General features: G+C 42.6%; 1 protein-coding gene across 2 annotated transcripts in view; it reads left to right on the top strand.

Moving 5' to 3' along the window:
- Window positions 1-23189, top strand: part of trpm4a (transient receptor potential cation channel, subfamily M, member 4a) — a 46797-nt gene that overhangs the window by 17784 nt on the left and 5824 nt on the right. The window contains exons 8-28 of one of the 2 annotated variants that reach the window (XR_003928621.1): window positions 429-668; window positions 962-1064; window positions 1222-1340; window positions 2068-2373; window positions 3558-3659; window positions 3853-3981; window positions 4454-4583; window positions 5316-5461; window positions 6242-6354; window positions 8541-8648; window positions 8749-8795; window positions 8908-9140; window positions 10019-10134; window positions 10799-10931; window positions 11448-11622; window positions 13362-13527; window positions 13669-13850; window positions 14101-14233; window positions 14447-14519; window positions 14833-14926; window positions 17876-17979. Coding sequence is in view for 1 of the 2 variants with exons in the window: in XM_030058284.1 (XP_029914144.1) it covers window positions 429-668; window positions 962-1064; window positions 1222-1340; window positions 2068-2373; window positions 3558-3659; window positions 3853-3981; window positions 4454-4583; window positions 5316-5461; window positions 6242-6354; window positions 8541-8648; window positions 8749-8795; window positions 8908-9140; window positions 10019-10134; window positions 10799-10931; window positions 11448-11622; window positions 13362-13527; window positions 13669-13850; window positions 14101-14233; window positions 14447-14519; window positions 14833-14926; window positions 17876-17901 (2874 nt within the window). In the remaining variant the exon portion in view is untranslated. Of the gene's footprint in view, window positions 1-428; window positions 669-961; window positions 1065-1221; window positions 1341-2067; window positions 2374-3557; window positions 3660-3852; window positions 3982-4453; window positions 4584-5315; window positions 5462-6241; window positions 6355-8540; window positions 8649-8748; window positions 8796-8907; window positions 9141-10018; window positions 10135-10798; window positions 10932-11447; window positions 11623-13361; window positions 13528-13668; window positions 13851-14100; window positions 14234-14446; window positions 14520-14832; window positions 14927-17875; window positions 18541-23189 lie in introns of those variants that run through there. The other variant, XM_030058284.1, reaches the window with a different exon arrangement.

The raw sequence follows: 23189 nt of genomic DNA, 5'->3' as shown, positions 1-23189 counted from the left end.
TTTTTTGTCTTTTTAATTTTTACTCTGTTCCTGTAATTTCTGGAAAATTTGCTGCTTTCCTTTTTTCGAGTTTTTGAAATACATCAAGAGAATATGCTCAGGTTTAAAAGGGTTAAATCACAGATCACAAGACTAGGGAATTTCGTGACCTGATTTCTGGTACTCCTCTGATTCCAGGACCTGAGAGATATCTGATGATGTTTGTGATTACTTTCAGAGTTCCTAGATGTTGCTCACTATATGATTGAAGCATATTGTGATTGAAGTGTATTTTCATTGTAAATTTCATGACTTAATTTGTTAGGTTTCCCTTGAAAAAGAGAGTTCAACCTCAGTGAACCCATCCAATTAAAGGATAGATGCCCCTGTAATAACAGAGAAGGAGAATTTATTGTTCCTCATGTTATATATATTATTCTCTGTTGCAGAGATTAGATGTTTCTCTGAGGAAATCCACGCCCTGGCTGGTTCTGGCTGGCTCTGGTCCGGCTGCAGACTTCATTGGTGAGCTGCTGGCTGTTCTGTCCTCTGTTCCCCTCAGTCCAGCCTCTTCTATATCAGACGGGGAGACTCCTGAGGGGCCCATAACAGAGCTCCGTGAGAGGGCCCTGGATAAGATCCGGAAACACTTCCCGGCTGAAACTGATCCAGAGAAACTGGTGGACAGCGTGAGTCAAATGGCATATGTGTGTGTGTCTGAGTGCGTGAGTGTACCCATGTGGTTTATGTGTGTGTTTATGATTCAGGGGTTGGTAAAAAGTCAGATCAAGTAGGGGACATTTTCAACATATTTTCTGCTCTGATCTTGTTGATGATTCAAACAAGAAAAAAATCAACTGATAAATGTAGATTATCTGGACATTTGATCTCGGCTGATATGTGAAGACCAACTGAGGGCAAAACATTATTTTCACAATAAATGTGTTCTTGTGTGTTTTTGTGTCCTTGTTTGTCTCTCCAGGCTTTGAGTATTTTCCAGAACAGAGATTTAATCACTGTCTTCCATGGGGAACAGGAGGGACCTGATGATTTTGACACAGTACTTCTCAAAGCCCTTGTTAGAGGTAAACAATTTTATGCATGTGCGTGCACATGTGTGCTTCCATATATGCATGTACTGTATCCATACATGTCTATGTATGGACAATCCATCCAGTGTCTATTACTATAGTATGAGGCTCACATCTGTGTGTGTGTGCATGCGTGTCTGTGTGTGTTCAGCCAGTAAACGAGTGTCCACTGACGCCAGTGAGTATACAGAGGAACTGAAGCTGGCTGTGGCCTGGAACCGAGTGGACATTGCCAAGACTGAGCTTTTCAATGGAGACATACAGTGGAAGGTCAGCGACACTCAGATTGCATCACCTAGCAGCAGCTTAAAGGAATAGTTCACCCATTTTGAAAAATATGATATTATTTGACTCCCCTTCCAGCTGTTCTGTAGGACAATAGTGGTGCTATCTTGCTCTCATAGTTACCGAGTGCTGGATACTGGCAGGATTCTACAAATGCTAACTGTTAGCCTCCTGCTATTGAGGTGGACTTCCCCCCAGCTAACATTCTTAAAAAATAACCTTAATCCGCCTTAATATATCTTAAATAGCCTTAATCCGCTCGAATTGCTAAATAAACAAAGTTTGAGTTTCATGATGTATACATTAACAGGCTGTGTATGCTTCTTTGGCAAGCAACTGGCACAACATCGTGTTTCTCTTAATCCCTTAACATGATTTGGATTTAACTGTGTTTCTTGTTGACATGGCAATTCTGTAATTAGTTAACCACCATACATGGGGGAAAAAAAGATTATGGAAAGCACAACATGGCTCCCCAGATCTAATTGAAAATGATGAAATTTTGACCCGTGCTTTTTCAAGGTGGCAAATTCTTTTTGGTTAAAGATGCCACTGTTTTTTGGTTAAATGCCACTAAATACTTGGCAAATCTTCACTTGTCTGCATGTGACAAAGTATCCAGACTGTCAATCATTGTACTGTAATTTGACACTTGGAGGAAGCTAGTATATAACAAAGAAGGTTGTGGAATGCTTGCTGATTGTATTTTCAGTATGATGACCTAGAGGACTCCATGACAGATGCACTGATCAATGACAAGCCCCAGTTTGTGCGCCTCTTTTGCGAGAATGGTCTGAACATTCTGGACTACCTGACATACCGGCGCCTGGAGGACCTGTACCGCTCACTGTCCGACAGCACACTGGCCTATAATCTACTCCAGAGGCGCCTGAACGAGAGGCAGGGCCTGGCTGCCTCCATGCCCCACTTGGATGGAGCCATGCCTGGATCACTTCTTGACAGTCCCCAGAGCCCGATTACTGGATCCAGCTTAGCGAAGGAGCTGAGCCTGTATGAGGTGAGGAAGAGGGGATGGAGAATGGGGACGTAAGGATGAGATTGGTCAAAAAGAGGTTCATCACTGTGTTTTGTTGTATGCATTGAATAAATCTTGACAAAGTAATGTCGCTGGATCTTAGGGATGTTCCTTTGCTGTTTATCATCACCTGCACATTTAAGCGTGCAGTATACTTCAAAAGACGAACCAACAAAAGAGCACCCTGGTGTAAACGTCCTGGAAGAAGAACTGTAGTTCTTTTTGCTCCTGATCACACAGGTTTTGAAGTATTGAATGAGCCAAAACCAAATTTGAACTCCTCTGCCACCTGGTCTCACCTGTGACGCTGCCAACCATCTGACCTCTGGACCAATCACGGAGAAGGGGAGGTATCAGAGGCAGAAAAGACAGAGGAAAAAGCCACCTGTGGGGGCTTGCACAAAGAGCACCAAAATAATCTGAACCAGTCACCTTGCAAGAGGTCTTTTTGGACTAAAAGTTGTACTTCTTATGAAGTATACTGGGGAACTTGGTGTCCCATTCACACTGTGGAGAGTAACTAAACCCCAAACCCAAATCTCTGAAGCATGAGTAGGGTGCCTGATCTTTGGTGACAGCTCTGTGGGTGGGTCACCAAAACCCCTGCCACCAAAGACAAGGTACCCTTTCACCATTAGGTGTCAAGCTTAATAAAGATTTGGGTTTGGGGTTAAGGTACTCCTTGGTACAAAAAAAAAACACGTCCTGTAGGGGATTTTATTTTACCCCTTGTTAATTCAGCTGAATTTTTACCCACAAATTTGTGTGCCTACTGCTGCAGTATGAGATCTTCAATAAAGATGCACTAACTGTTTTGCTCAGCAGGATTGAGCAAGATTGGTCCAAAGAGTCCTCTGAATGAGGCCCAGATCTGCCCAGATCTGCAGACCCACAACCCTGTCCTTGTGACTTCTTGTGAGTCTACACTAGAGGAAACTCATGATGACGAAGGGGGAATCCCTCGTAGACTGTTCCAAGTGGTGACCATTAACTAGCCAGAAGATCTCGCATTGAGTTGTCTGAGGACCACACCTTTGCAGACCATGTCCTTGAAAGAAGGAAGGTCCTGACTTGGGACAGAGCTAATGTTTCCAAGGAAGTGAGGAGTTGGTTTAGGAGTTGATTTAGGAGCTGGGTGGTGTGGTGACACTATGTGTGGTCCTCAGGTGTCTCGGCTGCTATGGGACCTGTTGGGTGATGTTTGTCAGCCTTTCTACTATGGACCCTTGGGCCTCAGCCACAGCACCAGCACCAGGAGGGCTCTCAAGGTAAGTGAGCAGCACTTTGAAAACCTCACAACTAGCTTGTCAGTCACTGGAGAATACCAGGTGTGAGGGAAAGTTGTATAATTTTTTGTGTTGGTAAATCTTTGGTGAATTTTTTCATTGCTGTTTGTGACAACCCCCAACCCTCTCCCTCCTTCCCATCTTCACCTCCCCTCTCCACCTGTCTTACCCCTAGCAAGTGAATAAGTTGCTGCTGGGGGACTGTCCTTACCGTGACCAGCGCTGCCTGTCACCTTGGGCCTCCCTGTTCATCTGGGCTGTCTTGCAGAACCGCAGCGACATGGCCGTTTACTTCTGGGAGATGGTGAGACTCACCTGAAACACTGTACGACTGCATTACAGACATTTCATCTGTACTTTGTGCAGAAGATTAGAGACAGTGCCACATACGCTCTCCTATTCTCTCATACATCCTCATTTAAATGGCTCGGCTTCTGGGTTTTGTGGACTCTGTAAGCTTATGTTGGTCCCCCTCAATTATGTGTTGTTTTGATTTAACTTGACTTACATTTTGTCATAACACAAGTTGGGAGCAACTTTTATTCCACACATATTGAGAATCTATAAAAATCACCTTGCAGCACACTCTGACACGGGAAACTGCAAAGGCAACACGACACTGTCGGAGCCATGAATAGAATGAGACCAAAAAAAAAAAATCTTCACCTAGATTTTCCTTTGATGTTATAACCACAATTACCATTTCAATCATAAAAACTGAAAAAATCTGAAAAAAGAAGTGTGAACACAGTGTTTGTGTGTTTACTGCTGACCAGGCAGGCGAGTCGGTGCTGAGTGCCCTGAGTGGCTGTAAGATGCTGAGGGAGCTGTCCAAGCTGGAGAGTGAGACTGAGACTAAGCTGTCCATGAAAGAGCTGGCCCAAAGGTTCGAGAACCTGGCACATGGTGAGTCATGAGACTGTGACACTCAGTGTCTCTACATCTCAGCTTGTTTGTGTGTTTCTATTTTTAATTTCATAAATTGTATAATTACAACAGAAGGAAAAAGGCAATCTGCACACTGAAAATGACCTCTTTGTTATGCTCTCTCTCTCTCTCTCTCTCTCTCTCTCTCTTTCTCTCTCTCTCACTCACTCTCTCTCATTCTCTCTCTCTCTCTCTCTCACATTCTCTCTCTCTCTCTCTATCTATCTATCTATCATGAATGTCTGAGCTCAAATTTTAAGATTTTTGTTTTTTTTAAAATATCAATTCATTAATTGTTCAGTAATCATGAAGGGGACACTCTGGGTCCTCCATAGTTGGGCCAGAACTTCTTTGCATAACGTCCAGCTGGATGCAGAGAGTGTCTGAACTACTACTACTACTGCAAATGCATGAACTCCTTCACCAACACCCCAGCCCTGGAAAAGCAACTGGAAGCAACGGGAAAATACTGAACAGCTAATTATAAATATGGAACAGATACATAAACACATTATTTGAGCGCTGCCAAATATGGTATTCCAACCATGAACATAAGTTGCCTGTGTGTATCTTGAATATAGAATATATTGATCTTAACTCGAGAAGCTCTGTTGTATGAAAGGAACTCAGACATAGTATTCCCTCCAGATTTATAACTGTGCTCTTCAGTGTTCTTTCAGTGATACGGTGTGTGTGTATTTGTGTGTGCAGATGTTTTCGGTGAGTGTTACCAGAGCAGTGAGAGTCGTTCCTTCACTCTCCTGATAAGAAAGTCTCCTGTGTGGGGTGGTGCTACCTGCCTGCAGATGGCCACTGCGGCCGATGCTCGCGTGTTCTTCAGCCACGATGGTGTTCAGGTCAGTATGCCATCCGCTGGTCCTTTCCCACAGTTAGGATTTAAAACTGCCTAAATTAAATTGAAATTGCTTGGGATGCAGAAAATTGTCTATCAAAATCAATAAAACAGCACCTCCACATCATCAGCGCCTCATCAGCTGTTCTATGCTCTTCTGGGCTGCTAATCTACAATACTGTCAAATATTAAAAAAAAAAAAACACTTTCAGCACATAAACAAATGCAAAAAAAGCCGACTATGCCAATGTAAAAAATAACACATTCCGGTGCCCATTTTTATCCCTTGGAATTACAATTTGTGAAAGTGCTATCAGGTCATTTCTTCCTGGCACAAGAGTACTATGTGGAGTTCACCTGTAGATACTACCTGCCGGATCTATTTTCCATTTCAAAATAGAAAATAACATACAAAAAGCAGTGTACTATCCTCAAACAATGGGCACTGTTTTTTTTTTTTTTTTTTTTTTTTTTAATATTGGAATAATTTGCTTCATTCATGTTATTTGGGGAGCTGTTTTGCTGCACTATGGAAGTGAATGAAGAGACACAAACACATTATGGTGGGTTAGCAGCCCAGGGGAGCACAAAACAACTAATGAGGATATTTCACTACACAAGTTCAATTTTGCTTTAACTGTATCTCAACATCATTGTAAAAATGTTGACCTTAGTGTTTCCTCAGAATATGCAATGGTTTGAAAAAATTAATTACTTAATTAATTGATTAATTCTTTTTGATTATGGTTTCTCATTATGGTTACAATGCTGCTTTCTGCTGTAGTCTCTGCTGTCTCAAATCTGGTGGGGCGACATGGATAGGAGTACTGAGGTCTGGAAACTGGTTCTCACCTTCTTCATACCCCCCCTCGTCTACACAGACCTCATCAACTTTAGGTCAGTGGTTTATTTGTGAGTGTATGTATGGGCCTCAAAAATGCACAGTGTTATTGGTGTTACTATGCAGCAACCACTAAACCACTGTTTCTGTGGAAATAAGAATACTAAGGTTTTGATGAGAAGATATTAATCAGTAAATATGAGGGTTGGCTGATAACTTTGTTGCCTAAGTTAGAATGAGATGAGTTATGCAGTTTGTCTTCATTTGCATGCAGTTCAATTTGTTGAATGATTACACAAAAGGTTTGAAGTTTTTCCATGTTTTTTTTTGTTATGGGTAATTAATCTTTGAAAGTCAGTAGTTTGTGAATAAGTGGATAAACAGCCATTGTGGTGTTGTCTGCTACCTCAATGAGCACGTTTACATGCACACCTTATTCCTGTATTAACCGGAATATTGCGAATATTCCGGTTGCGCACGTGTCATGTAAACACGCACCGAACCCGATTAAGGTCATATTCCGGTTGGAGAGAATTCCGAATAAGCCCCCTGGAATATTCCTGTTCCAACCGGAATATTGGGGCATGTAAACACCTTAGTTAGAAAACTCCCCGAACCAGAATATTCAGTCACGACTGCGCATGCTCGACTCACAAGGAATCCTGTGGCGTCTTTGTTGCTATGGTTACCTGCAAGCGGGGAAAACGGCAGGGCGAACAGCAGCAAGAGCCAGGAGACTGCAGTCCACCTTCAGCTAATGAAAGACTTAAATATCACGGAGGATATCGATGGGGGGAAACATAGAAATAGCGACAGAAGAAGAAGAAAAAGTAGAAGAAGACGAGGAAGACGACTTCTTCGTCTGTTTTTCCGGCAGACCAGACGCCTATACGCGTACTGCTGCCCCCCGCGGCTGAGTGTCGCATTACGTCAGAGAGTGGAATACGCCGAAACACGGGGCATGCCAAGTAACATGTAAACGGAATATTCCAGTTGCCGCGGCGCAGTTACCTTAGCCGGAATATTGAGCCGAATCGGAATATGGTGTGCATGTAAACGTACTCAATATCAAGGGCTTAACACTTAAAGAGGTCCATGAGGACATAGTGGCATACTAGAGGAGGATGCCCCTTCATACCCACATAAAGAAATGGGCTGCTGAGTTTAAACATGGCAAGGAGAACCTGAAAGACGATCCCCGTCCTGAAAGATCGGTCACCATCACCACACAGGGGGCCATTGACAAGATTCATGACATCGTCACATTGCTATTGAGCGTTACATTGCTATTGAGCTGGGTATCTCTCAGGAATGTGTCCATCTATCATCCACAACAAACTCCAAATGTCCAAGGTTTTGGCTCTCTGGGTCCTGAAGCTTCTTGGACCTGATCAGAAACAGACACGGCACAACATGTCAAGGGACAGTGTTGCCATTTTTGAGGCAGATCCTGACAGCTTTCTCGGGCGATTCGTGACTGTGGATGAGATTGGGATCCATCACCTCCAACTGGACGCAAAAGAAAAATCAAAGCAATGGAAACACCCAGGTTCTCTGCCTCCCAGGAAAGCAAGACGATGAAGTCTGCAGGCAAGTTGATAGCCTCCATTTTCAGAAAGTGGAATGCAGCTGGTGGACTACCTGGGAGAGGGTCACACTATCACCAGGCCAGACTATTCTGATCTCCTGAGACAGCAATTGGAGAAAAAACAAGAATAATCAATGCGGGAAGCTGACAAGACGAGTGTTCATCCACCAGGTCAATGTTCCAGCCCACATGTCCATTGTGGCCATGGCTGGCATCCATGGCTGTGGATTCAAAGTGGTCACACACCCACCCTATTCTCCTATTTGACATGTTCTGACTACTACCTCTTCTGATGAAGGAGCTCAGTGATCACCATTTTGCCCCAGATGATGATGACATTGATGTTGTGGACCATTTCCTGGGTGTTCAAGATAGAGGCTTTTACACAGAAGGGATCCACATGCTCCATGACGACGGGACTAATTGTGTTAATGTAGGAAGGGACTATGTTGAAAAATAAAGATTTGATTTTCTAAAAGTAACTGCTGCATACTTAGGCCATGAACTTATCAGTCCCCCCTCGTATATATAAGTTAGCACCTGGCAAATTAGAAAGGGCCTTTTTCACCTCAGTTTTGGCTTTACCCTTAACTGGTCTAGAAGAAAAAAGACACCCTCAAAATCGCCATTAGGATTTCTTTGTATGTGCTGTAGGGAGCAGGAAGAGGAGGTGAAGTCTTTGGAGGTCCATCATGGCAGAGACACTGACAGTCTGGATGGTAATGATGCCACTGTCTTCTCCCTCGCTGACATTATACACAAGTAAGGGCAAACACTCTCAACAAAGCAAATTTGGATTATGTGATGTTTTTTTTTTTTCTGGTTTAACAAAAATCTTGGATTCTCTCTCTTGTGTCCCCAGTGAGGAAGATGCTGAAGAGTACAGTGCTCTAAAAGCCAATCAAAATGGTGGGTTTTATCTATTGTAAATATTGTTCTCCTTCTCCTATTTTTCTCCTTGTCAGAATATTCATTGACTTTTTCCATTTATTCCTTTTCCCCTCCCTCTTCTGCAATTCAGGCTCTTTTCCCTCCACGTCTAAGCACCCGTTTGTAGTGCTGCGGTGGCGGCAGTTCTGGTTCGCGCCTGTCACCTCGTTCCTCGGCAATGTGCTGATGTACTTCCTCTTCCTCTGCTTGTTTGCCTATGTCCTGTTGGTGGACTTTAAACCCCCGCCCCCCGACGGCCCTGCCACTTTGGAGTTTGTGCTCTACTTCTGGGTTTTCACCTTAGTGTGTGAGGAGATTCGGCAGGTTGGTTAAAAACAGTGGCAGACACGCATGTACACACACTCAATGGCCTGCATTTCTGCATTCACAGTTTGTGCCAGTGAAGATCAAATAGGAGAATCAAACGACCTGTTCTCTGTTTGGCCCAGAGCGCAGAATATCCTATATTTGTTTGAAAAAGTAGGATGCCATTGTTGTTGGTTTTTCTTAGATTTGTGTGTATTCCAAAACTGGAGCCAAAATTTAGGAAAATATCAGAGACTTGGCATTATTTGTTGTTTGCGCATGTTTAAGAACCAGGAGAAAACATGATATTTTCTTATTTAGTATTATTCATTTTCTTTAGTAGTTACTTGTTTTGAAGTTACTAATGTCCTAACAGGTCTAACAGAGTCAGGGTCCTGCTGTTGTTCATTCTGGCTCACTGGAAAGGCTCTGCTACTCTTAAATGGAACTGGACCTTAATTAATGTAATTAGTAACACCTATGTTTACCTGCTATTTCATGTCCAAATGATTCCTGTGAAAAGGGTCTATATATATTCTCTCAGCACAGAGAGGACTGTTTCATGCATATTTCGGTTTACCCTCCATTTCAAACACACTTTTTAAAGGAATAGCTTGCCTCACACTTGCAGCAACATCACAGCGATCTAGTTTCTGCAGCTTATCTCAGCCTTCTTGAACTGGCTCAGGGTCAGTGTTAAGACCACCAAAAGTCTCCAAACACACACACATCAAAAGCTTTTTGGAGAATTCAGTGTGTGTTGCCAAATTAGTCCCAAAAGCTAAGACTTATTGCAGTACCTTATTACCTTTATTTAGCTCAGTGACTCTTCCTTGTTATTCCCAGCTAAAGGACTCTGTCTCTCACTCCCTTCACTGTGTCTCTCTGGCTCCCAGACTTTCTTTGTAGGCAGCACCACGGTGCTCCAGAGAATGAAGAACTACATCCAAGATGTGTGGAACAAGTGTGACCTGACAGCCATTTCGCTTTTCTCTTTGGCCTTGTGCTGCAGGTGATTCTTACAGCCCTTATAAATGTATTTACCATGTATGGTCTTTTTGTGTTACGATATATTATTTTTATATGTTATGATACAATATTATATAATATATCCATAAGGGTGATAAGTGTGTTGATTCAGTACACACTGAACAAGTTAGAACTGGCCAAAAATGACATGACACATGTAACTTCTAGGTTTTTTTTTGTAAAGAATAATGTTTTTCTTTTTCACATGTCTGTGCTTTGTTTTCATGTAAGAGCATAGGCAAATGGTTTCAGAGGGTCTTTATAGTCAGGGATATAAACTAACTTTTTTCAATCAATTGCAATTTGGAGTGGCTTGAAATTGGAAAAAAAAAATGGGGAGTTGTTTGTCACCAATCAGTAGGGCAGCATGGAAAAAGGTTTTGACGCCATGAAGTTTAGTATCAGGGCACTGAATTGCTGGTTTTGATTAACAACCTTATCAATCTACCACAGCTGGGTCAGCTTGTAATTCGAGCTTTGACTTGTGTCAAAGCTCAAAGCTCAAATGTCAAATGTCTCACAGGTGTTTTTGTGTCTTTTATCATAAAGGACCTGGAAGCATGTGTCTTAAACTCTGTCTTTGGATGTGAAACCACATAGCTGGAGAATGCCAAGTGGCTAAACCCGTGCTTGTGTTTATATTCCAGAATGTTCCCATGGTCATATGAGTTTGGCCGAGCTGTGATGGCTCTTGACTTCATGGTCTTCACCCTGCGCCTCATCCATATCTTTGCCATCCACAAGCAACTAGGACCCAAGATCATTATTGTTGGCAAAATGGTCAGTGTGCCTCATTTCTCAAAGTCCCATCTAATGGAAACTGCACAAACCAATGGGCAGAAAAGTAGTTGTTTGGGCAAACAGCACATTGTGGTGCCTCCAAGATTTAAAAACGTCTTACCAGACTTGCATAAGAAATATGTTTCTTTGTTGCAAATACCTTAGAGTAAACTTCAAGTAAAGGCTACTCTCAGGCTCCATCATCTTTTAATACTGACCTGATGGAGCAATTACCTCAAGGCATGATGGGCATTAGGTTCTTTGTTATTACCACAACACTTTTCAAGAATTTTGTGCAAATCTCAATAGAACAGCATGTGGCTCAGCAGCTATATTAAAAATGATTCTGACACTCCTGTAGAATTTCATTTTACATTGTGTAGCTTTAATAATAATAATAAAAAAAGCTTTTTGCAAACAGAACAGGCTATACCCAGCTAATTTGCAGCTAATTTACAACATTTTGTGTCATCCATGCCACAGCATCATCTCTGGTCTGACTTTTTCCTCCCTCAGATGAAAGATGTTTTCTTCTTCCTCTTCTTCTTGGCTGTGTGGCTTATGGCTTATGGTGTAGCCAATCAGGCACTTCTCTACGCCTACGATCCTCGTCCTGGCTGGATATTCCGCAGAGTGTTCTACAGACCTTACCTGCACATATTTGGACAAATCCCCATACATGAAATGGATGGTGAGTGGCTCAGTCTCCATCTTTCACGAGCACAAGGGGTTGTTTGTTCTTTCAGTGACAACTCCATGGCAGCCACTGCCTCCTAAGTTGCCAACAGCGAGTGCATGCACCTTGCCACTTAGCCTACCACAAAGTATGTGCCTTGCTCATCCTCTCCCCGCTCAGTCAAAGTCTCACATCTTGTCATTTTCTTGTCATCAGTGAATGCCCTCTGCCATCACCTCAAGCACTTGTAAACACGTCACTTGAAACTTCTGGCTGCTTGGTTGGTGGGATGTTGTACCACTTTTGGTAATGCCAGTCAGAGAGATGTGAGCATTTCAGTGGTTGATGCTTGTATGACATAGGCTTGTCTTCACAGCAACGTCTGGATGCCTGCTGTCATTAAAACAAGGAGTTTTACAGCCACAAACTACAGATTGAGGGCATTCAGAGGATGTCTGTTTTTCTACGTGTACTGACAATAAAGGGGGTTTTCTGAGCAGTTTCCACACCAGGATGCTTGCCAATCTCCAAAAAATGCAATTTATACAGAAATCTTCAAATGTCAAAGGTTTTTGACACCTAATCACAGCATGAATTTTGTGTGGTGTCCTTTAAGGTCTTGGTGTCCTAATGTGGTATTTTAGAGGGATTTTTGACCATTTTTATCAGTTCTCGAATGGTGAAAAATGGTTACATTTTGCAACAATTCTGTATAACAAATGGTATCAACTCAAAATATGATTTCATATACATACTCCCATCAGCACAGATTTATGACTATAATATCCTGATACATTTTGCTGCATCTCATATCAATCTTCAGGTTCCCAGCTTTCAGATGACGTTTACCACTTCTATGTGGCATCCTCTGTTGCCTTTTTTATTTTTCCCTGAAGACCCTCTGCCCTCTCTTTAAAATGGGTTTAAGAAAGGGCCGGAATGGTAAGGGGTTAAGCAGCAAGACAGCCTGTAGAATCCTGAGTAAAATGCACAGCCTGCCTGGCAATGAAGCAGGATAGTCCTCCAGAAAGCAAAATGACACCTTAAGCCAAACTTTCTTGGGTTTGTCCACAAGCTGTCTACTAATAATCTCCTACCTTGAAGCCAGACTATGCTATTTTAAAGTGTAAAGCATGCCACAGTATTTACCAAAGCATATTCCAGCTATATTAAAACACTGCCAAATAAGCTGTATACAGCTTAAGTGAATTACTCATATGAACTGTGAGTAAGTGGATGTTCTGCAGATTTTCTGAGGCGGGCGATTAGCCTGTGGTAATGTATGATAATTGAGGTTGTGCCAATGTGCTTCCAGTTTACAACTGATAAGTATTCATCAACATACACATGTTGGTATAAAGGAAATGCCACAGCTCTGAATGGTGGAAGTTTTTTGTTTATACACATATATGAGGAAATTTATGCAAACATTTACATATAACATATTGATCAGTGAGACCCACTGTCATCTGATCCAAGGATTCTGTTGAGGCTGCAGACTACAAGATGGCTCAGGACAAAGATGTTTCATTTGGCTGAAAACAGTTTGTATTGCAGGAGATGATACAGTAAAATAGCTCAGTGGACAAAGCCTATTACAAACACTGTTCTGGATAGGGGTTCAATTCGTTTAGGTCCCATCCATTATTAAAAACAGATTTAACTCTGTATGGTGCTTTGAATGTGAGTGTGCACAATAGACATCACATCTCCTGATATCCTGTCCTCTCCACTTCTCCATTTGTCCCATCCAGCGGATAAATTGCAGGCGGTAGAGTGCACAAATGACACCACATTGATAGAGGCTGGAGCTGAACCCTGTTTGAGTACCTATGCCAACTGGCTGGTTGTCATCCTCCTGGTCATCTACTTGCTAGTCACCAACATTCTGCTGGTCAACCTGCTCATCGCCATGTTCAGGTACACAGGCACCTGAAGTCCAGCAGCTCAGTGCCCCTGTTCTGCTAGTTTAACAGGTTTCAAACAACATTTCCATCTCCTACAGAAAAACATTTTAACGTTCATTGTATATGCATCTCCATTTTCACCAATTGTCCATAGCTATACCTTCTCCAAAGTGCAGGAGAACAGTGACACCCATTGGAAGTTCCAGCGCTACAACCTGATCGTGGAGTACCACTCTAGGCCCTGCCTAGCCCCACCTTTCCTCATCATTTCACACATTCACCTCTTCTTCAAGAGATTTGTCCGTGGCATCCCCTCAGTCAAGATCAAACATTTTGGTGAGAAATAGCATGTAGTAGAGACAAAGGAATGTATGTAAGAGAGTGGAAGAAGAGCATATTGAAGGAGCTGCTGTTGAAAGGGGGAGAGGTAAGGATGGTAGGCTAAGAGACTATTTGGGATGCGTGATACAAGAATGAAACAGCAGAGCAGATGGAGTAAATGACAACATCATTGTGTCATAAGACAGAAAAATCTTTCTGTCTACCTAATCTCGTCTCCCTATTTGATTTTCCTTGCCTTTGTCAGTTCTGGAGCTGCGGGGCAGGAAGGCCAGCCGTCTCAACACATGGGAGGCCATCCAGAAGGAAAACTTTCTGTCAGCTCAGAATAAACGACAGAGGGAGAGTGATACAGCGCGACTCAAACGCACATCTGTCAAGTAAGCTGCCTCTGTCACCATTATATATGACATGGATACTATTTATGAACAGGCTAATTACAAAAATCGGGGCTAAAATAGTCTGTACTTGACACATACACACACACACACTCACACACACACACACACACACACACACACACACACACACACACACACACGCACAAAATCAATCCCGTCCTACATGTTTTGCAAGTCTTGATGTTTTTGCAGGGTGGACAGTGTACTGAAGCAGATGTCAGAGATCCGTGACCATGACCGAAGGCTGCGGGTGCTGGAGGCAGAGGTCAGTGCATGTCGCACCTTAGTGCATGCTCCTCAAGTTCTAATGAGCCTAACCCAGGCTTCATTGATGTATGTATGTACTGTATGTATGTTTATAGGGATATGTCTGTCATCTGTGTGTGTATGTGTGCTAACTAGTGTGCGAGAGCTCTGTGTGTGTGTGTGTGTGTGTGTGTGTGTGTGTGTGTGTGTGTGTGTACGTGCATGTGCGTGCAGGGTCTGGTTTCTCTGCATATGGACTGCAGCTGTCAGCTGTGTCTGCTCAGCACTGTCTGGGTATCATCCATCTCTGTCTCTGTGTCTCTCTGTCATAGCTGGAATATTGCTGCGGTGCCCTCTCCTGGATGGTGGACGCTCTGTCTCAGAGCAACTTGATAAGGGCCAGCCGCCCCCCTCCACTCCTGAGAGGTAAGCTCACCATTCCCCTTGCTTTATTCCCTTATATACATGCATTTCATGAATACATTCATCAAGTATGTATCCTAAGTTGATTTGCTGTTTACGACTCTCGAATCATTTAGACCACTGTTGTTGGATAATATAATAAATTGCTCAATTGCTGATTGCTGTTAGAAATCCTGCTAAAGGGGTTGAAACTTTAATCTATCTATCTATATCGGTAGATAGATAGATAGATAGATAGATAGATAGATAGATATGTATATAGATAGATAAATAGATATAGAGATATATATAGATAGATAGATATTATACACACACCACAACATACAGGGTTCTGCAGTATCTTGGTGGCTTCTAGTGTTTCGCTCTTCTGGACAGAGGTCTTAGTTGTTGTTCCTGGAATCTGTTGGAGGCATTCTCCCATTTTGGGGCTCACAGTCTCAACTAGTCCTATCAGCACATGGACAACTTTGGCCTTCACTTTCCACATCCTTCCCAGTTCCTCTTTCAGTCCTTGGTAGCTCTCCAGCTTCTCAGGTTGTACCTGATGTTGCTGTCCATGGGAACTGCCACATCTATCATGTCTGGCTGGTTGGCCAGTACTTGTTTATCTGCCTGGATCAGGAGGTTCCTCAGGATCTTAGCTCTCTCATAGCCCCACTGTTTGTAGTGTCCTACCTCTGGGTCCAGTCCATACTCAGCACAGATGCTCGTGTGCACAATCCGCTGCTCCAGGATGTCCACAGGACATGGCTGCTTCGAGTTACAGTTGTAAGGCGGGTGCATTCTGTCCTCCTCAGAGTTGCGTTGTACGTGGAACATGTGGCAGAAACAGATCATCTAACTGAATACTGCCCTTCATATGCATTCACAAGTTAATTCCATGCATCAGAGACGCGAGCTGCCGCAGTAAAATAGACCCAACATGTATATTTAGTGGAGTGGAGAGGAGAGCTGTATTTGGGACGCTAGTGAAATATAGAATAGGATGGTCACAATCAGCTCCAGCAACTGCACCACAGCTGGAATGCAATGCTGCTGTGTCCAGTGGACATCGGGGGTCAATGTATGCTATTGCCTCTTGCACCCTGCTACCATGTGCTTGACTCTCAGAGGTCTCACCTTGGACCTTATCTGAAATAGTAGACCCCTGCTTCTGTTGACCTAGTGCTGAAAATGTCTCCTATGCTGCTATGATTAGTTCCTCTGTGTGTCCTTCAGTCCAGCTCTTCTAACCACTTGTATGATTTCCTGATGTCAGCCAGGTATGCTCTACCAGCAGTACATTCTTTGGCATTGATAGCAGCAGCTTCCGTGTCCTCTTTAGGCCAGGTCACTAAACCATCTAGGTGCTTGGTGATCGATAGACTGTATGTGTTGATGACTTGTTCTGTCCATTGAGCTAACACTTCAGGACTTGTCATACTCTGTGGATGTACTTGGATGTTGCTGTCTTTCTATTCTCATCATTCCAATGTGAAAGTGGAATTCCCAGGTACCTGTCTTGTATTTCTGTGTGGCCTTTTCGTAGTTTGGCTCCTTCAGTCCTAATCATCTTTCCCCTCCTCAAAAACATCACTTCTTTAGTCCAGCAGATCCTGGTATTGTGGATCAGTGAATTGATGTCTCACTCACCCATGGCTTACAGTTTGTTATGAAGTTATTGGTTAGTAGTTGGAGGGTTGGTTTTAGAGGGTCCCTACTGCACCTTTAAGTAGGTCAGAAGGCTGTTATCATCTATTGCTATTGTCAGTTTGTCTTAACCAGTCAAAGGGGACCTTGGAACCTTTGGTCTTTATACTACATCCTTGTAGGGTTCCAGGTACTACAAGGATGTAGTATAAAGACCAAAGTTGGTCACGTAAGGAGGTGGTCGAGGTGGTGGATGAGTCAATCACATGGACCTTCACCCTGAAGACCTGAGGTCGAGTCCCCGGTCAAGCAAAAGACATGTTTGTTTTTAGCTAGCTAGCAATGTTAGCGAACATTACATTAACTTTCCTAACCTTGACCATGACCTTTTCCTTTCCTTACCCATAATCACAAACCCTCTCTCTAACCTTAATCATGACCTTTTCATAGCCTTGATAAAGTAGCTAACAAAAACAAAGCTAACAAAGTGGCTAAAACTTGAGTGTTAAGAGTGACTGACGATAGGAATAGACGATAACAGACGTTTGACCTACTAGAATGTGCAGTAGAAACCTAATAACCCATACTCTGTGGAGGTGATTATGACTGATAATGTCCACACAATAGTGCGGTTACAGTCAAAGCAGTGGTTGGATTGGTCTATGCTGGACTACGCTGTTCTCTTGTGATGCTCTTTCATGGTATTGGTTCATCTGTGCTGCCAGTCATTCATGTTGTGACTGTTAGATAGGGGTCAGGTCAGGGCCTGGTGCTGTCCAGCTCCTCACCGTTGGGACCTGTTGTTGGATGTCTGCTTGATAGTGACTAGCTCCTGGCCTGATTGCCGCGATCTGCTTTCAGGGCTGTTAGCCATGATCATTACACCATGCTGTAGTTGAGGCATCTTGCTGAATTCGTTACATGTTTTCTTCTTTGTCTTTTCTTTATTTTGACCTGTAGCACTTCTGGAAGGTGCACTTCCAGACTTCTGAAAGTTTCCACCTGAACACCATCAAAAAAAAGAAAGATAAATATATTATATAGACTTTTTCTCATTCAAATTTTTCTTTTCCTTTCTTATTTTATACTCATATGTATGTTTTTTTTTTTTTTTTTTTTTTTTTTTACATGTTTTTACATGTTTTTTTTTTTTTTTTTACAATTTTCATTTATATATACAGTATATAGATAGATATAGATAGTTAGATAGATAGATATAAATAGACAGACAGCTAGATAGAATGATAGAGAGAGCGAGCGAGTGATAGATAAGTTTGCAAATAGTTTTAAATGAATACATGACTATTTTTTTTTCTGTTGCAGATCTGACTCCGCTTTCTCCAAGATGACTCACTGAAATCCTGGAAAACAGACAGACTCACTGACACACACACACACACACACACACACACACACTCACACACACAGTATACAGAGTTTACTCAGGGTCAGACAGTATCAAAGAGCAATAGATTAGTCCAAATAATTTCTATTCTTTGTCTCTGATGCTGTAATCATATGCTATTTTAACTGTATTTTAATTACTTTTGTTTAAATTTTATGTTAAATGTATCAAATTTTCTTTTACAATGTTTGACATGTGTCTTTTTTGTTTACTCTTGCATGTTATTACAATATGCTTAGGAAATTACAAATTCAATTGCAGTCAATAAAATGTCAACCTTGCGTGAATCCCATTGTGCTATAAACTGCACCTTAGAGAATGAGCAATGTGTAAACATTTTGTCTGCCCTATTTCTAAGGAAGACAACTATTTGTATCTGCAAGCTCTTCTGTGCTCAAGAGAATTTATACTGTTAATAAATTCATAATAAACAGAAATTGTTTGCCTAGCTGCATTACCTTGTATCTGTTTCAGACCTGGGCCAGATACTTGTCAGAGATTATTTTGTATACGTCACTAAGTCTGAAAAGGCCAAGTGCTATCAATCGACTGCTGTTTTGACCTTTAGTATTAAAATAGCTTTCATAATGTCCCTCCTCTATTTCTTGCAAATTTGTTTCTGGCTTCTTTGCTTCATTCATATATTTAAACATTATAGAATGACACTGATGTCTTCACATGAATATTTTACAAATTGATTCAGTCTTAAACAAGAAGTTAAGAAGAGACACGAAGACAGCGTTACAGATTCATTAACATAAATGCACTACAGCATTAGAGCTGTAATTTCATCTACTGACCCCCACCACCACCCCACCGCCCCCTTAGCGGGCTCTATCGTGGAAAGTGATTTCACACTTTAGACAATCCTTACATGGAAAGAGCTTGGGCTGGGTGGAATACTGGATCAAGCTGAGGGAGGCAAATGAATCTGCCTGAGGAATGTTAGATCTGGCTGACAAACGGGCCGATGTACTTGCCCTCATCTCCTCACCTCACAACACCCTGTCAGGCACTATAAATAGCACCCATTCTTTGTGCTTTTTGATTTTCCCTGCTATTGCCATGTTGCAGCTAAATGAGGTGGTGGGTTGAGGGGCTTTTCTCAGGTGTTGACATTTGCCTTTAGCCAAGAAACACAAGGATCCTGTAGACAGTCACTGAAATGTTGAAAACTCTCCAGACATTTTCTAGAAAATTGTATCAGGAAGGACATATCAGAAGATAGTGGTAGTTAAATATATAGGTCAAGTGGTCTAACACAGTGTGCCATCCAAACTGAGAGAGAAGAAATGTGTTTGGCATGTCTGAACTCATCTCCACTTTCAGCCACTTTGCACTCTTCATCTCGATCAGATCTCCTCCTCTCTCAGTCTCTCGTTTGCTCTTCCCAACTCAGCTGTTTTTATTGCCGCTAGTCCATCATCTTTAGACATTACACTGCCTGCTTCTTCCTCAAGTCAAACCTTTAAATTGTGGAGCATCAAAGTTCTAATAGTTGAATGGAAGGTTACAGTATATCCACAGTATGTCCAATACATTCTGATATATTGCCTGTCTCTGTGTAAGCATGTCATTTCATTTGATTTAGAAGCTAAATGAAAAATAAAAAGGTAGATTTCTAGAATGAGTCATATGCTTTCTTCATTTTCTCTATATGTCTAAATATTATATCAGTAATAATACACTTTCTTAATGTAGCAGTCATCAAAGCAACAAAGTGCTTCATCAAAAGTGTATAAAACAGACAGCACCACTATCCACACCATTAATAAAAACAAGTCAGTGTTTCAAATCATGGTAAAAAGATGAGATTTCAGGAGTGTTCTAAAATAAGACACTGTTTTGGCAGGCCTGATCTCTTTGGACCGCTTTATGGGTGTATTGGGATCCCCACTGGCTGAGCACTTGTGCAACAGTTGCTCTCACTGAGGTCTACACACAATAAAACCATTACATTAAGACATGAGCAAAGACTCAAACCAAAGACTTAATAAGACATGATCGTAGATTAAACATGGTAGGGCAACAGACACAATAGACACAGTAACAGAAAAGACCTGGTTGCTCACGATAATCTAGTTTCTAGTGTGCATGTAAACAAATTAATTGACTGCACAGACATGTTTGAGTTCTGGATATAGTCACATTTCTCTTGAAACTCATGAGGCATTCAGCCTATCCTCAACCTTTAGCCAGTAGAGAGTTGTTAATGTTTGTCCTGAATGAGCATTGGGGACTGAGTCAGGCTTTTCTGTTTTGTGTTAACTGAAATTTAGCAATAGTTCTCTGTGATTTGCTCGACTGTACAATACGGCAGTAGTCAAGATGACTACTGCCCAGTTGCAAGACACAGCTTGCAAGACCAGTCTGGCTGAAAAATACAAAAGGAGTTAGGAATCTATTGGCCTTGACACATTACATTGATGACTGGCCCTCAGCTCTTGTCTATTACCCCTTTTCCACCAAAGAGGTTCCAGGGCTGGTTCGGAGCCAGCCTGACTTATCACCGGTTCTTTGTTTTTCCACCACCCAACCATCGGCCAAACTGGTTCCAAATCGGTTCCAAGCAAGCACCAACGGCGAGCAGGGGCTAAACGAGAGCCAGAGAAAGAACCGATGATGCGGCCCACCACGTCATTGGTGGTTGGGGTTACAGACCCAAATGGGAACAGCAAATGCTATAAACGTACAGCTAAACGTAGTCGTTGTTCGTTTCGACCACGAATACGATGGGTAGCCAGCAATAATTGCATTTTTCGCCTCTGGATCGCAATGTAGGCTTGTAAAGACACGAGCAGTATTTGCATCGCTACGATGGGTCGTCCATTTGTCGTCCATGTTGGTTATTGTGATTCCGAGCGAGCGTCTCGCACACCCACACCCATGTGATCACGTTTTCCGCTGACATAATGATGTGGGTCTGACTTGGCTCTTGGCCGATGGAAAAGCAAACCGGTCCTTTGTTGGAACCAGTTAAGCACTGGCTCTAGCACCAGCACCGAACTAGCACCAGGTTCTTTTTGGTGGAAAAGGGGCATACACTATATTACCAAAAGTATTCGCTCACCTGCCTTTACTCATACTATGAACTGAAGTGCCATCCCATTCCTAACCCATAGAGTTCAATATGATGTCGGTCCACCTTTTGCAGCTATTACAGCTTCAACTCTTCTGGGAAGACTGTCCACAAGGTTGAGGAGAGTGTTTATAGGAATTTTTGACCATTCTTCCAAAAGCGCATTGGTGAGGTCACACACTGATGTTGGTCGAGAAGGCCTGGCTCTCAGTCTCCGCTCTAATTCATCCCAAAGGTGTTCTATCGGGTTCAGGTCAGGACTCTGTGCAGGCCAGTCAAGTTCATCCACACCAGACTCTGTCATCCATGTCTTTATGGACCTTGCTTTGTGCACTGGTGCACAGTCATGTTGGAAGAGGAAGGGGCCCGCTCCAAACTGTTCCCACAAGGTTGGGAGCATGGAATTGTCCAAAATGTTTTGGTATCCTGAAGCATTCAAAGTTCCTTTCACTGGAACTAAGGGGCCAAGCCCAGCTCCTGAAAAACAACCCCACACCATAATTCCTCCTCCACCAAATTTCACAGTCGGCACAATGCAGTCTGAAATGTACCGTTCTCCTGGCAACCTCCAAACCCAGACTCGTCCATCAGATTGCCAGATGGAAAAGCATGATTCATCACTCCAGAGAACGCGTCTCCACTGCTCTAGAGGCCAGTGGCGGCGTGCTTTACACCATTGCATCCGACGCTTTGCATTGCACTTGGTGATGTGTGACTTGGCTGCAGCTGCTCGGCCATGGAAACCCATTCCATGAAGCTCTCTGCGTACTGTACTTGGGCTAATCTGAAGGTCACATGAAGTTTGTAGCTCTGTAGCAATTGACTGTGCAGAAAGTCGGCGACCTCTTTGCACTATGCGCTTCAGCATCCGCTGACCCCTCTCCGTCACTTTACGTGGCCTACCACTTCGTGACTGAGTTGCTGTTGTTCCCAAACGCTTCCATTTTGTTATAATAGAGCTGACAGTTGACTGTGGAATATTTAGGAGCGAGGAAATTTCACGACTGGATTTGTTGCACAGGTGGCATCCTATGACAGTTCCACGCTGGAATTCACTGAGCTCCTGAGAGCGGCCCATTCTTTCACAAATGTCTTGTTTCATAGTCTGCATGCCTGAGTGCTTGATTTTATACACCTGTGGCCAGGCCAAGTGATTAGGACACCTGATTCTGATCATTTGAATGGGTGAGCGAATACTTTTGGTAATATAGTGTATGTGTCTTGGGTTGTTTGTGGCTGAAGTCTTGCACCTTCAGACCTGGAGGGCTTTACTCAGTGACTTCACAGTTAATTCAGCATGTTGAATCTGCAGTGGAGGCTATCAGTGACAGAGAGTTTCCTGATTGTTTGTTAAAAAGACCTTCAGGCTGCCAGTGCCAGTGCCAGCTGCAACTTAAAGTCCCCATGAATTGACCTCACATCTTCTACTTCCTGTAAAACACATCACATTGTAAATAGTGATGCCATCCTGCACTGGTGAGTGTAAACCTGTTTGAACCTATAAACCTTCATAAATCTTTAAACATCCTCTCTTATCCACCTCATCTCTTCAAATAAAATTGTTTATCTACCAAACTGATATCCTATTGCTTTGCACTATTGAATGATTCCACTCTGCAGCCGCCCAACCATCCTGTTTCAACAAGGAAATACATCAAATCAAGAAAGTGCGAGTCCATTTCATGGGGTCTTTAGCAACTCAACTCACATTCCTAATTTGCATGACTAATCAATTTGAACACATGAAAACAAAAGGATAAAATCAAGTTTGTTCCTTTATCTTTTCGTGATCACAATGATTGTGATTCACTTTTCTGACCCTACTGCTGCCTCCCAGGACACACTTGTGCATTGGTCCACTTGTGCAGGCACAGGCCTATGGTAATGTCTGATGACTTACTGGCCTTTCCTTGACATGTTTGTCAAAACTCAGGATGCAGTTAAAGCCTGAGATTTCTGCAGGTAAACATCCATTGGTTGAGAACTCACCAAAGTGATTTTGAATATCAGTGTTCATACAACAGCCAACAGCAATATACACACTGTTAGTATTCTACTGTAAGAATTTTAAAGACATCCAACTTTGAATGTCCACAACACAATATGTCACAGAGAACAGAGAACAGACAGCTCCTACAAATGAGCAGGGCCAA

This window comes from Myripristis murdjan, chromosome 8 (genome assembly GCF_902150065.1).
Source record: "Myripristis murdjan chromosome 8, fMyrMur1.1, whole genome shotgun sequence".
Classification (NCBI taxonomy): domain Eukaryota; kingdom Metazoa; phylum Chordata; class Actinopteri; order Holocentriformes; family Holocentridae; genus Myripristis; species Myripristis murdjan.
Note: the sequence above shows the minus strand (reverse complement) of the source record. Positions and strands in the feature narration are given on the sequence as shown.